The 13,172-nt window shown below is 32.5% G+C and overlaps 1 protein-coding gene across 1 annotated transcript in view; it reads left to right on the top strand.

The window, feature by feature from the left end:
- LOC106105471 (SH3 and cysteine-rich domain-containing protein 2) overlaps nt 1-13,172 on the top strand; it is a 95,548-nt gene that overhangs the window by 39,850 nt on the left and 42,526 nt on the right. Inside the window, exon 4 of the mRNA XM_013285794.1 lies at nt 2,442-2,664. Coding sequence (XP_013141248.1) covers nt 2,442-2,664 — 223 coding nt within the window. The remainder of the gene's footprint in view (nt 1-2,441; nt 2,665-13,172) is intronic.

The following is a 13,172-nucleotide window of genomic DNA, read 5'->3' as shown; positions in this document are numbered from 1 at the left end:
ATTACGGAACCGACCTTCGTCTAGTTGACGGACACTTGTGAAGACAAATGGTCATTTAAAAACTGGTAGAGTGGCTCGCGACAAAAGTGAGGGAACCGATTTATTTTTACATTGCCAGTGTCTAGTACTTGCGTTTTAACACTTTTTATTCCACAATCCGTAGTAGTAGTACCTACTTTAGTTGAATCAAAATAATACGTCTACTTTTTGATAAAATCTTGTTGAAGAGAAATGCAAAACGTAACAAAATTCATTCTTGAACACTTAAATAACATATAGACGAGGCATAGTTAACAATATTTTTTTCTCGGTACTTTCTCTAAAATGTACTATATCACTTGTCGAGTTTAATATTGCAATAAAAATATTATATAATACAAAATTATAATAAAAAGCTATGACTAAGGTAATATTATTTAAAAACACCTATTGAGAATTCATTAATTAATTTAACTATATTGACAATTGGTTTTGAAGATCTGTCAATAGGTAGAATAAGTGGTAATAATGTGAAAAATGTTTAAATTTTTAACTATGTCTCCTCTATACATTTGAATTCTTTGTCTGAAAACAACTACATTTTCCTAAGTATTGGATAAATTAAATTATATCTTCCAATATCTACTGTCATAGGAATTCAATATCCTATCTAGTCACACTTCAAAAGCAATGTCTATTCGATAGGATTAATCGACACGAGTTTTTATTATTAAACTCTATCTTGTATTTGGTGACGCAGATGAAGTTATTTTAATTAATAATTTATTATGTAAGTAATTAGAAGTACTCGGACGTGAATGTCATCCACTTTAACACGTCCGTCACTCTGAGAGCACTCACAGCGTTCCTCAATGCGTATACGCGGTTACGGGTAAAAAAATTAAAAAACCCTTGAAAATAATTATCTATCTATGAAATGTGTGTCAGTATTTGAATAAAAATTTTATTCGACATGTAATTCAAATTAAACAAACTCATATAACCTAGTCATTTAGTTTTTTTTTAAACATACATTAAGCCATTTGCTGAGTCGTTATGAGATAGATAAAGTTCATTTCAGACCTAAATTAGATTATTTAATTTAAGTTGAAAATTGTTTTTCGTTGAAAAATCTGTAAACGACATTTTAAACGAGGTCGAAATACGTAAAAGAATTGTTCATTTCAAGAACATTTTCCACCAAATAAACAAATGAATCGCGTTATCTTCGAACAAGTTTATCAATTATATGTCTTAGTTTATTTATTCCGCCTTTTTATCACTAATAATGTTTTTTTTCAATTAACTATAATCTAAATATTTTATGGTTAATTAAAAAAAATCTCTCCCGAAGATTCGAGGTCTCTAAATATAAAGTCGTGTCGGGTCGTATCTTGTTTATTGATATCAATAAAGGAATACTATTTTCACGGAATTCGGTGTTATTTTCCATATCAAGCGTGACATAATCCTCTCATCCGATTCCCTTTGGAAATCCCTCTGCTATACCCTCACTTAGCCGCGGCCGCCTTCACACTTCTATCTCATCAAAAGGTTAGGAGCGATTTTAGTTATCGAATATTGCTTATTGAATATTGATAAAACTTTTACTTCATGTTACCGTACTACATCGGCTTACTATCCTCTGGGAGTTCACGTAATGGCATAATTAATTATTGATCAAAACCGAAGCAATATCTCTAATATCATTTATTCCCTTTAGGACATTAAATAGTTAATATTATGTTACCTTAGTTAAACATATTCGTATAGAACTAAGATAGAATTAATTATTATACCTTAGTCGTTTACATTAAAATATTGCTCTTTTCCTGCCTTAAATTACATAGAGCCTATTCAATTACAGGATTCGTTATCATCGACAGTTATATATGTAGAGACTTCCGCCGACGTAGGTCGAGACCCATTATATCGAAAGCTTTTAACTTGATTGTCGTTATTTTCATTATATAAAGTACTGTCAAGTATAAGGGATTTAATTTTTTATCACAAATCGTTATACTTCAATTAATTAAAATCGTTTTGGAATAATCATTTTATACAATTAAGGTCCTTCGAAAGTAGACATCGCACCCAGAGTTGCTAAGTGGTCGGTAAGGTAGTGTAGAATTAGTCTGAACTACGTGTAAAAACCATTATACAGACTTCGGCTAATATTTTCTAAATGCTAGTGTTATCGACCTCATTTCCGGTTTACTAAAAATGCCCATGCATTAGCGAAAAACCAATGGATACGGTTGTTGTAATGACTTTTAATAAAAAAAGTCTGTGTAGATAGCAATGTGACATATTTGCATATCTAAAAGTATAGTGGCAACACCTCCTTGCTGATGGTTGTTTTGCCTATAATTATTGTCCAGTATAGTGAGAACAGTGGTCGATTATACTAGGCACCTTCTTTTCGATGAGAGTACATTATATCAATATTATGTTTGTTACAGAGCATCATGCCCTTCGTCGCTGTTCCACACGTGGGAGACTCTGCTACAAGAGATTGAAGCTGATGTGGTTGGTTGCAACAACGCCGCGTCATCTCTGGAGAGGATGGTAGCAACTCCGCTGATTGAAAGAACTTTCCACATGAAGGTCCAAGCTAGGAAACTGTTCGCGCACCGTGAGGGATGCGAGGTTATACTGGGGAAAGCTGATGACCAACTTAATAAGGTGAGTGTAATTGGTCTTAATTCGTAGTTTAAGTGACGAGTTATGTTTAATTAATATAAGTTTCGAAATTAAACAAAAAGTTATTTGGAATATCTCAGATTCAATGAAAACTTACGTTTATGGATTACGTATATTACTTTTGTCAGATTTTTTTTTAAACGAAAAAATGTATTTTTACCATCAATTTGTAATAATATTGCGTACATATTTATAAAGCTACTGGAGGTTATATCTTAGTTATTTTACTAAACCTCTACCTGGTTTTGTTATTTTTTTTTATAATAAAATACCTCGACATAACGTCGTGATTATTCTTTTGTAAAAAGGACATCTCTAGGGATGATCTCCGGTATTAAACATTAACGTACGACAAAGTACGGAGATTAGAAAGGGAAAAGATCAAGGTTTATAATCATGTAATACGAAAATGCAAACAAAAGATAAACTTTTGTTTTTATAAAAATAATTGAAAAATATTGTAATTTTTCTTAATTAACTCAAAAAAAGGAAATTATGTCTATTCAGTTTTCATATTATTTACAGAATAAATCGATTATTCTAAATTTAACTCGATTCTAACTTTAAAAGAATAAAATTCTCTGCCCTCTTTAGTTTCAAGAACGCTTCCTACGTTCCTCTTCGTTGAACGATTTATGCTATTAATAAATTTCTGAGACTTCGTTCTTTCGTATTATAAATAGACGTATTTACTTCAAATCAAAACCTATAGGTAAATGTTATTGTTTGTAGGACGACGGTTTGGAAGGACGACCACACTCGTCGTCTAAGTCCAAGTCATCTATTAAAAAAGATAATGTTCAATTAAATCTTGTTCTATAAAAAATCTTTTGTAACTGGGCGTTGGAATTACAATTATTTAAGAAAAGTTACCAAGACATAACTACTGTAATACTATTAAGAAATATTGAGGCGGTAAAATATTCCTGAATTATCCAGAGAACATGCTTATAACTTTTTTATTCTAACATATAAAACACGGTTTAACTTTTTTTAATAAAACTTGTTGAAGTTTTTATTAAACTTTGAGAATATTTACTTAACATGTTCAACTCGTTTTCAACTCATCTAAAATTTTTACGTTTATGAAACTTGATTAAGTTAAATCGATTGTAAGATTTCTTTTAAAAAAAATTGTCTTTAATTCACATTGTTAGCAAGTAGCTTAATCTAAGTTATAACGTAGCATCATATTTAAAGCTTACTGGCTTTTCCCCGCGTCTCCGTCCGCACGGAATTAAAAAAAGAAAAGTAAGTAGCATATGTGTTTTCCCATATAAATATGCTCTACATCAATGCAAAATTTTATCGAGTTCCATTCAACCTTTCAGGCCACAGACTAACAAACATCCATCCATGCTTCGAAACTTTTTATTACTTCACTGAATATTTTTTTCCAACTGTAACAGTTGTTTTTTTATCAAATTTATATTAAAATAATAAAACTTCAACGAAAACATTTCCACGATAATCTCAAGGTAGTTAGTCTTTCTTTATTCTTTTTCTTCTGATATTTTTATAACATAAAGTTCGTGGATTTACAAGCGGTTTTACGTTTATGAGAAGAAACACTGAAATATCTCGTTAAAAATATATTTCCTTTTTCAAGTAAATCTTTAGCTTATTATAATCTCCGGATAAATGAAAAATAGCACAAAAACGGTAAAACGCTGAATGCTATTAATAAATAAGATTAAAGTTGCTAAATCAGTGTATTTTACTAAATTTTTTTTTTACTAGAATACTTCGCAGTTATTTTTACTCAATTTAAAAAAAAAGGATTGTAGGAATTAATAAAAACAAATTGGTAACTTCAACTAATTTAAAGGTGGTAGGATTTTAGACAAAATTCATATAAAGCGCTTTTATTATGTTTTTCCAAATAAAGCCTTAGCTAAGTGAAACCCGAACGATGTCCAAAGTTCCTGAACAAATAGGATCGTTTTGCAAGTGTAATTAATATAGATAGAGAGGATTACGTCCACCTTCAATTTGAAACCAACAAAAGTTTGCAATAAAACTTTGTAATTTATAGATAGGATTTTATTTGTATTTGGGAATAACTTTATGTTATTAGAACAAGAATAATCACATTTAATTGTATTGTTAACAATTAATAAGCTTGTTTCTTTTGTTTAATGTTAATATATTTTTTTCTCATCAAACATCTCTTGTTTTATGTGATACGTTGGATTCCTATTATAAATAAATAAATAGTATCTATTTAAAACTGGTCACCTTCTGGAAACCCACTACAGCGATTTCCGACAAGCAATAAATAAAATAACCTAATATTTTCGATCGCCGCCAGAATTGTTAAGTTATTATAATAATATTTAGGCATTAAAGTTCCTATTTAGGCAGTAACTGATTACTAAAAGAGTAATTATCTAATTTATAAAGGTCTAGCAATCTAGATTCGATGAATAAAATAATTTTATAATAGTAATAGTATGTCGGAGTTGGGTCTTTCTCCCGACATCATTGCTACCGAGTCTTGGTTTCGTGGGCGTTATTTGGGTGAAGTGCGAGCATTAAAACACTAGAGACACGGATTAACACAATATAATTCGGAATCTACACTTATCACATAGCAAATCAACAACACCGACCGAGCAGCGGGTTCGTGGCACCTGTTCGTACTTCTACTACACTACTCTCCTCAATCGACTCGCCACTGTGCCAACACGCACCACAACATGTCACTACAAACGTCGCCCTTTAAGCACTGAACTGCGCCTCGACCCCGCTCGAGCTAATAAAGGCCACTCGAGCCGCTTGCTCTGCTCTTATTGGTCGTATGCAAGTTGACGTACTTTAATTTTAAAAAGAACTAAATACAAATGACATCGAGTTTCTACTTTCGAGAAAAAGGAATTAAATTAATAATAATTTCTTAAACAATATTAAAACGTAAGACAATAACGTTTGTTACACATAAAGCAACAGTCAATTTATAGCTTCCTGCGACAAGTATATCATATGCGAAAGTTTAGATGGAGGGATGGTTGGACGTTTGTTAGAGTTTGTTGCCTAAACGGCTGAGCGGGTTTCGATGAAATTTGATATAGACGTAGAGGATAGCCTGGAAGAACACATAGGCTACTCACTTTTGTTTTTTTTTAATTTCACGCGGACGGAGTCGCGCGCAAAAGTTAGTAATTTTAAAATTATAAAATAATTACTCGGTATTAAATTCTTATTAATTTTGTTTTCATAGAAATATCTGCCATCAGAATTTGTAATAAAAGCTATAGAAACAAAGTCCTTTCAATGCACAATCCATTGTCTACAATAGACTCATATCGAAAATCCATTCATGTGCACCGACAGGCGTACAAGTTTACTGACGGCTTTCAAATATCGTTCGCTATTTTAACATTCCTGGAAATACGAACAAAGGTATATCATAAATGAGACTTAAAATAACAACAGAAATAACAAAGCTACGCAATCATACTTCATACTAATATTATAAATGCGAAAGTTTAGATGGATGGATGTTTGTTAGAGTTTGTAGCCTAAACGGCTGATAGCATTTCGATGAAATTTTAGATGGATGGAAGGATAGTCTGGAAGAACAACTATTTGTTCTTCCAGACTATCCTCCACTTTAAAAAAAATATAGTCAGTTTTGATTTTTTAAATTCCACGCGGAAGGCGTCGCGGGCGAAAGCTAATATAACATAAAATGTTTGCATTAGTAGCTTTTATTGATATCACCAAAAATAGTTTTATTTCTAGTCAAAAAGACGATCGAATAAAAACGGTTTAGCACCCTACAAAACAATCAAGATTCGATTGTTATTCCGTTAGTAACTGAGTTCCGTTCTGGCTCAGAGATTTAAACACTTGACTTGTAATCTACAGGTATTGGGTTCGAAACCCGCTACATGACAATGGAATTTTGAAATTTCATATATACATAATATGTCAGCAAAGAAATTCAAAGATATATGTGAAGTCAACCAGCCCGCAGTTGGCCAGCGTGGTTAATTAAGGCCTAGTCACCTCTATGCCCCGGGGAACAGTGAAGTCGAGGAAACCAGAGGGGGTTTAGTGAGTGGGTTCCAGGTCCTTTTCATTAGGAAGGGATGAAGAGAGAGTCCTAGTCATACACAGTGTGTCTTTCCGCAAGACGACTGGGATGCGTAACGCATTGCCATAAAAAAAAAGCATAGAGCCTGTCCCACCGAATTGTAAATTGTCTGATAGCAATCCAACGTGTAAAACATGTGATGGAAATATCGGATTTTGTTCACTTATCTGACAATGACGTCATTTGTAAGCTATCTGAGTCTTTATTAGCCAGTGGTGGGACAGGACCATAGTCACCTCTAACTTAAGGTAGGCTACCAGCTCCTCATTGGCGATGTACAGTGAATTTGTAATGATGGCCTGAGTGTTTCACTATCGGCAGTTCATTTTAATATAAAACTTTTACATAGTTAAAAATTAAATAGCACTGCGCCATAGCTATGATAACTTATTCAGGTTAATAATAAGAAAGAAATGAGGGAAGGTTTTTAAATAAGAATGAACAAGAACCAGAATCGAGGCAAATGAACAGATGGTGCTATAAAAACTATTTTATTACCTTCAGACGATTTAAGAGACCGTCTGTTACGAGATTAAGCAATAAACACATAAAGCCACCTTAATTAGTTAAAGTTGGAAACTAAAGTGCCAGTCCACACGAATATTTGTGAGGTCAATGATTACTTAATATTTACCTAAAAATATAGATATTAAATAATTTGTGTTAAAATATTACTTGATATAAACACCATTAATCTGAACTGGAAAAGTTTTGAACGACATCATTTACTTCGATGTCCTTCAAATGTTTTGGTAAACTTGAAGAAAATTAATGATTCTTTAAGGTACTGAAAAGATGTTAAATCATGTTTAAAAGAAGAAGCAAACAAAAGAAGATCAAAAATCTGGGTAATCGGTTAGACATTTTAGTATCGCAACTGTTTCAATTACCGTTATATTCATAACTGAATTAGCGCTACAACTATGTATAGAATATCTTTTTTTTTAAATAAAAAAAAAAACAGATAAATGTAAAGAAATATTAAACGTTTGAAAATTTTCAATTTACGAAAATCCAGTTACCGTTAATAGATTTCATAAAGTGAGTGGTGAGCCAGATAATTGTATTATATATGGAAAACATTTAATATTGACAAAACATTCAACTATTGGCATGTTTCATACGCTTTGGAAATTTAATTAAATTAAAATGTATAGTTTTATACATTTGAGTGTATACGAAAAACAAAATAAAAAATATATTCTAACCTGATGAAATACCAAGGTAAGGATATCGCACCAAAAAAATATGGTACTCCAAAATATTTTTTTAATCTAAGATTTTTTTCTACTTAAAGACCTCGTATTCATCACATGGTAAAAGATGTTACACGTAGCTAGCTAACTTAGTAAGCATATTTTATAGTAGATAATTTGACAGCAAAAGGTTAAAAATAAGCACCAGACTTGAGATGAAAGTTTTCACAATAAATTTCTATTTTAGTTAAGCTGTTGTCTAGACCATAGATTATTTATAACCAGAGAGTATAAAAGGAATGACGTTCTTCAACGCCTCCGCACTTCCTCCGCAATCCCTTAAACTCAGCTACGTTCTGCCCACGATGCAGACTGCAAGGCTTTAGAGGACCAAACAGTTCGTTGAACTTCCTTCATCTATATCTATACTAATATAATAAAGCGTAAACACACACTACTTAGTGGCGTACGATGCCAGCAACCACTGCATATTTTTAATCATTTTTTTTTTGATAAAAAGCTCCACACTTACGACACATATTAGTCTATAAGTTTCACGCTATTAATCGTAGAGGGGTCAATAAATTGAAAAAACCTTAATGTGGGAAAGGGACCTCAAACTACAAGCCGCCAACATTAAGAGAGCAATGTTATGGTAACAAAACATAATTTACTTGCCCTTATCCCTTATGGAGGGTCGGCACAATATGTGCTACTCTTCCATACATCTCTATCAACCGTCATATCTGAATCCACTCCTTTCTTAAGCATATCCTCTTTCACATAATCCATCCATACTTTCTTCGGTCTTCCTCTTCCTTTGTAACCATCCACATTCATCTTAACACTTTCTGGTGTATGCCCCCATCGTCTCGTCGCATAACATGTCCATACCACGCTGACCTTTTGCTTCTCAATTTCTCCACCACTGGCGCTACTTTCAAACTTCCTCAAATATACACATTCTTAACTGTATGCGTTCTTGTCACACCACACATCCATCTTAACATAAGCATCTCAGCCACATGCAATCAATGTTACAAAACAATGTATAGTAACAAATGTAAACAATAAAATTAAGATTTTATAATTCCATGCAGATGAAGCCGCAAGAGAACAGCTAAGTACAAATGTTAACATGAACAGCGCTTAGGGTGTTCTCAAATAATGCGAGTATTTGAGTTTCGCATACCTTGACAGCATAACGTATCGATCTTCAATTATTTTAATTGTCACCGTTCAACAAAACGCGGTCAATGTCACAGAAAAACGTTTTATTTTAAACGGAAAGTAATTCCAAATGTAAATATGTTAAGTGGGTGCGGTGGTAGTACGGAAGCATGAATTATGAATGAGTTCCGACTTGGAAATTAGTCACTTTCGACTAAATTATACTGTTGGATATCGGGGCCGAAATCGTTAGAGCTGAAAAGTTAGGGATCAACGTCTACTAACTTTGGATATCAAACAAAAGTTTAAATAATTGACATAACTATTCAATTAACGAATTACTAACTAAATATTTATAGTCCGGCTTATTTTACTTTATTAAAGTATCTGTCCTCCGTAAATGTCATTTAAGTTTCAGAAAAGTTACTCTACAAAATAATAAATGGTTTATTGGCTCTTGAACTAAGTCGCCCGGTATCTTAGGAGCCAATTCCTTGTATGTAATGTAAGGTACATTAGTTCAAAACAAAAAGTACAAATAAATCGTCTAAAGTGACAACAGCTATCCGTCTACAATCAGAAAAGCTACGGATGCGTTGCAGCGGATAAAATGTAACGAAAAAAAATTTTGGAGGAATTATCGTTCAGACTAGCACAATAATACCACATGTTAAGCGGCAATAGCCTTATGGTTTAGGGTACGGACTACCGATCTTGCGGTCAAAGGTGCGAATCCCACCATTCGACTGTTGTCGTGAACATCACAATCACAATCCTAGCACAAGCTTAGTTGGAGTGGTTAATGGAAATATTAGTAAACTAGCTTTCGCCCTCGACTCCGCCTATGTGTTCTTCCAGACTATCCGCTACATTTATACCAAGTTTTATCGAAATTATTTCAGCCGTTTAGGCTACAAACTCTAACAAACATCCATCCATGTAAACTTTCGCATTTAATATTAGTATGAAGTATAATTAACAAAAATGTACTCAAATGTTTAAAAAAAAATGCAGTCTTGTTTTATTAATTATGTGTATTCTATTCTTGAAAGCAAGTAATGTTTGTAAGCATTTCAATAGAATAAATACGTCTATTTCGTAATTCATTCAATGGCCAAGCATTAGATAAAGTACTTCAAATTCTATGGAGTTAGCAAGCTCTAGTGCTCGTTTACGGTAGCCTGAGCATAAACTAAATATAAACGCTTTAACATTTTATCAGTAGCTAACGATAGCTTAAATAACTCTGCAGCTAGCAACAGATTACACAAATCTAGGGCCTGTCCCACCTGTTGTAAATTGTAAATTGTCCGATAACTGGAATTACCGGATTTTGTTACCTTATCTTTTTTTTTAATAACATAACGTGGCAAACGAGCAAGCAGCCACCTGAATCCACTGAAATGGAAAGCGACCGCTGCCCACAAACATCTTAATTGCAGATGCGTTGCCTACCCTTCATCGACGGTAGAGGAGACGTATGTAAAGAGGATATTTCCTGTTCCTATGCGTCTCCTCTACCGTCAAGTCAACTTTTCCTTCCCATCCCTCCCTCTTAAGAAAAGGGTGGAAAGGAAAGGGGACCAAAATTAGGCCTGACAGTTACCTCATTTTTAAGCTATCTGAGCATCTATCAGTCAGTGGTGGGACAGACCCTTAGTTAGAATAGATTCTCACATGTGGTAATTTCAGCAGCAATATTATTTTAAACCATTGCTTTTATTCTGTACTGCGATATAAATTAACAATAAATAACAGAAACACCATCAAATAGCTATTAAATGCAATAAAACATTTATAAAGCTTCATCTGTCGCTTTACGGTTCTCATTCTGTTGCTCATTTGTGGTCATTTAAATACTTTTTCAGTTCGTATCATTTACAGTATTGAAATTGAACAAGCTTATCGAATGTCGTTAACAGTTTTATTTTTTCGTCGTGTGCATAGTAATGCAATTTCTTGTGCAGTAAATATACAAACAAGCACTGATTCGAAATATCAAATAATAACTGTTTCCGTGCGGCTTCATCCGCATGAAATTTAAAAAAAAAATGTTCCCAATTGCAAATTTCAAAATTACCGTTACCATAATAACCTTATGCTTATAAATAAATAAGCAAATTATGGTCTCTTTCCCACATTAGGGATTTTATCCAAAATATTTACCCCCCTAAGTTTAATGGCGTTAAAATATATAGCCTAAAGCGTGACGCAAATGTAGGGCTTTTTATTAAAAAAAGAATTATTCAAAAATATGCTGTAATTGCTGACATCTTAGGCAACAAAGAAGTGTGTGTTTACACTTTGTTATATTAGTATAGATGTTTTGGAGAGAATAGTGAAAATCAAAGAAAAGCAAGTAAGACATAAAAATACACTTCCTACAATTGCTGCATGAATATTTAAAATGAAATATCGCGTTAAAAAATAAATTGCTCGCTTTTATTTTTAGTTCAGGAACGATGGACATTTAAAAACCCATTAAGTGAGGATTACGTTTGAATTTCAAATATGTTAAACTGTAATGGAAATATCGTTTATTTATTGAAACTTAACTAGAATAAATTAAATCATTTAAACTTTCGTGAGACATTTTGTAATTAGTTTTTTTTCGGCTTACTCACGTCATACTTTTTTTCCGGTGACGGCACCGACCAGTTTCAGAGTCTGCGGAGGTCCTTCTACAGGGCGATGGTTAAAGATGTTGTATCGCGGTCACCTCACGCCTCGCAGTGCGCGACAGACTGACCGACGCGCGATTAAAATAATTATTTTAACTAGAACATTTAATAATTATTAACGTTTAATTAATTATTACTAATTGAAAAGTATCTGTCTGTTTTTCAAATTTAGTTGGCTCTAAATCAGCCTAAAGTTTTCTTAAAAAGTTGAAAATTGTTTAAACAAGAATTATATCTTCAACCTACAATATAAATAACTGTTTGACAATCCAAACAATAACATACGTTGTGAGGATTTTTCCAGACAAAAAGTCAGGATAAGAACTGCCTCATTAAACATGTAGCGCAAACGTAACTCGAATAGAGACATGTTATTAACCTCGCCCCGCTACCCAACGTTGTTTCTAATTAACTTTTGTTTCCTTTTTTAATTAATAATTAAAGCAACCTTTCGTCACAATTAGTGTTTGCTAAACAGCGTTACTTTTTTACGTTGGATTAAGTTGTAATATTATAACTTAAGCAAAGAAATTATTTGCCTAACAAATGCTGGACGAGTTTGATATTATTATAAACTTTGATAATCTTATTTGTTTTGTTAAAGCAACAAACTATTTATATTACTCTACACTCATTATAAAAGGATATTTAAATTAATAAATTTATCATTTTCTCTTGCTTTTATTACATTTATATTTGGACAGTAATTACCCGGCACTATCAATTATTCCATAGTATCGCTAGTTCATTGAATGCGTAGTACAAATATATTCGTGTCTCTTAAATAATTCATGTAAATACAGTTACCTAATTAATACAATGAATATTTACTGTATGTAGCTTTAATTTAATATAATAAACAATAACGCTTATTACATTAAAATATTAGTTTCATTCATGACATTAAATATAGACATGAAGAGTGAATCAAAAATAATATCTTTACTACTATAATAAAGCGTAAATACACACATCTTTGTTGCCTAAGATGTCAGCATATTTTTGAATAATTCTCTAATGAAAAGCCCTACACTTACATCACGCTTTAGGCTATATTTTTAACGCCATTAAACTTAGGGGGTCAATTGGATTTTGGATTTTGGATAAAAACTGCAATGTGGGAAAGAGACCATAAGTTGCTGCCAAGTTCTGTCATGTCATGTCATTTTGACATTTGCAATTGTTAATTTGACACACGTAAACATTAAAATAATTTTATGCTGATGAAGTCGCACAGGAACAGCTAGTATTAAAAAACAAAATGCACTAAAAACAGAACAAAATACACCAAAAACAAAATATTCTAAAAAAAACAGTACACTAAAAAGTAACGAAATAATTCCT

Source organism: Papilio polytes, unplaced genomic scaffold (assembly GCF_000836215.1).
Source record: "Papilio polytes unplaced genomic scaffold, Ppol_1.0 DF822845.1, whole genome shotgun sequence".
Lineage (NCBI taxonomy): Eukaryota > Metazoa > Arthropoda > Insecta > Lepidoptera > Papilionidae > Papilio > Papilio polytes.
This window is presented reverse-complemented; position numbering and strand designations above follow the sequence as displayed.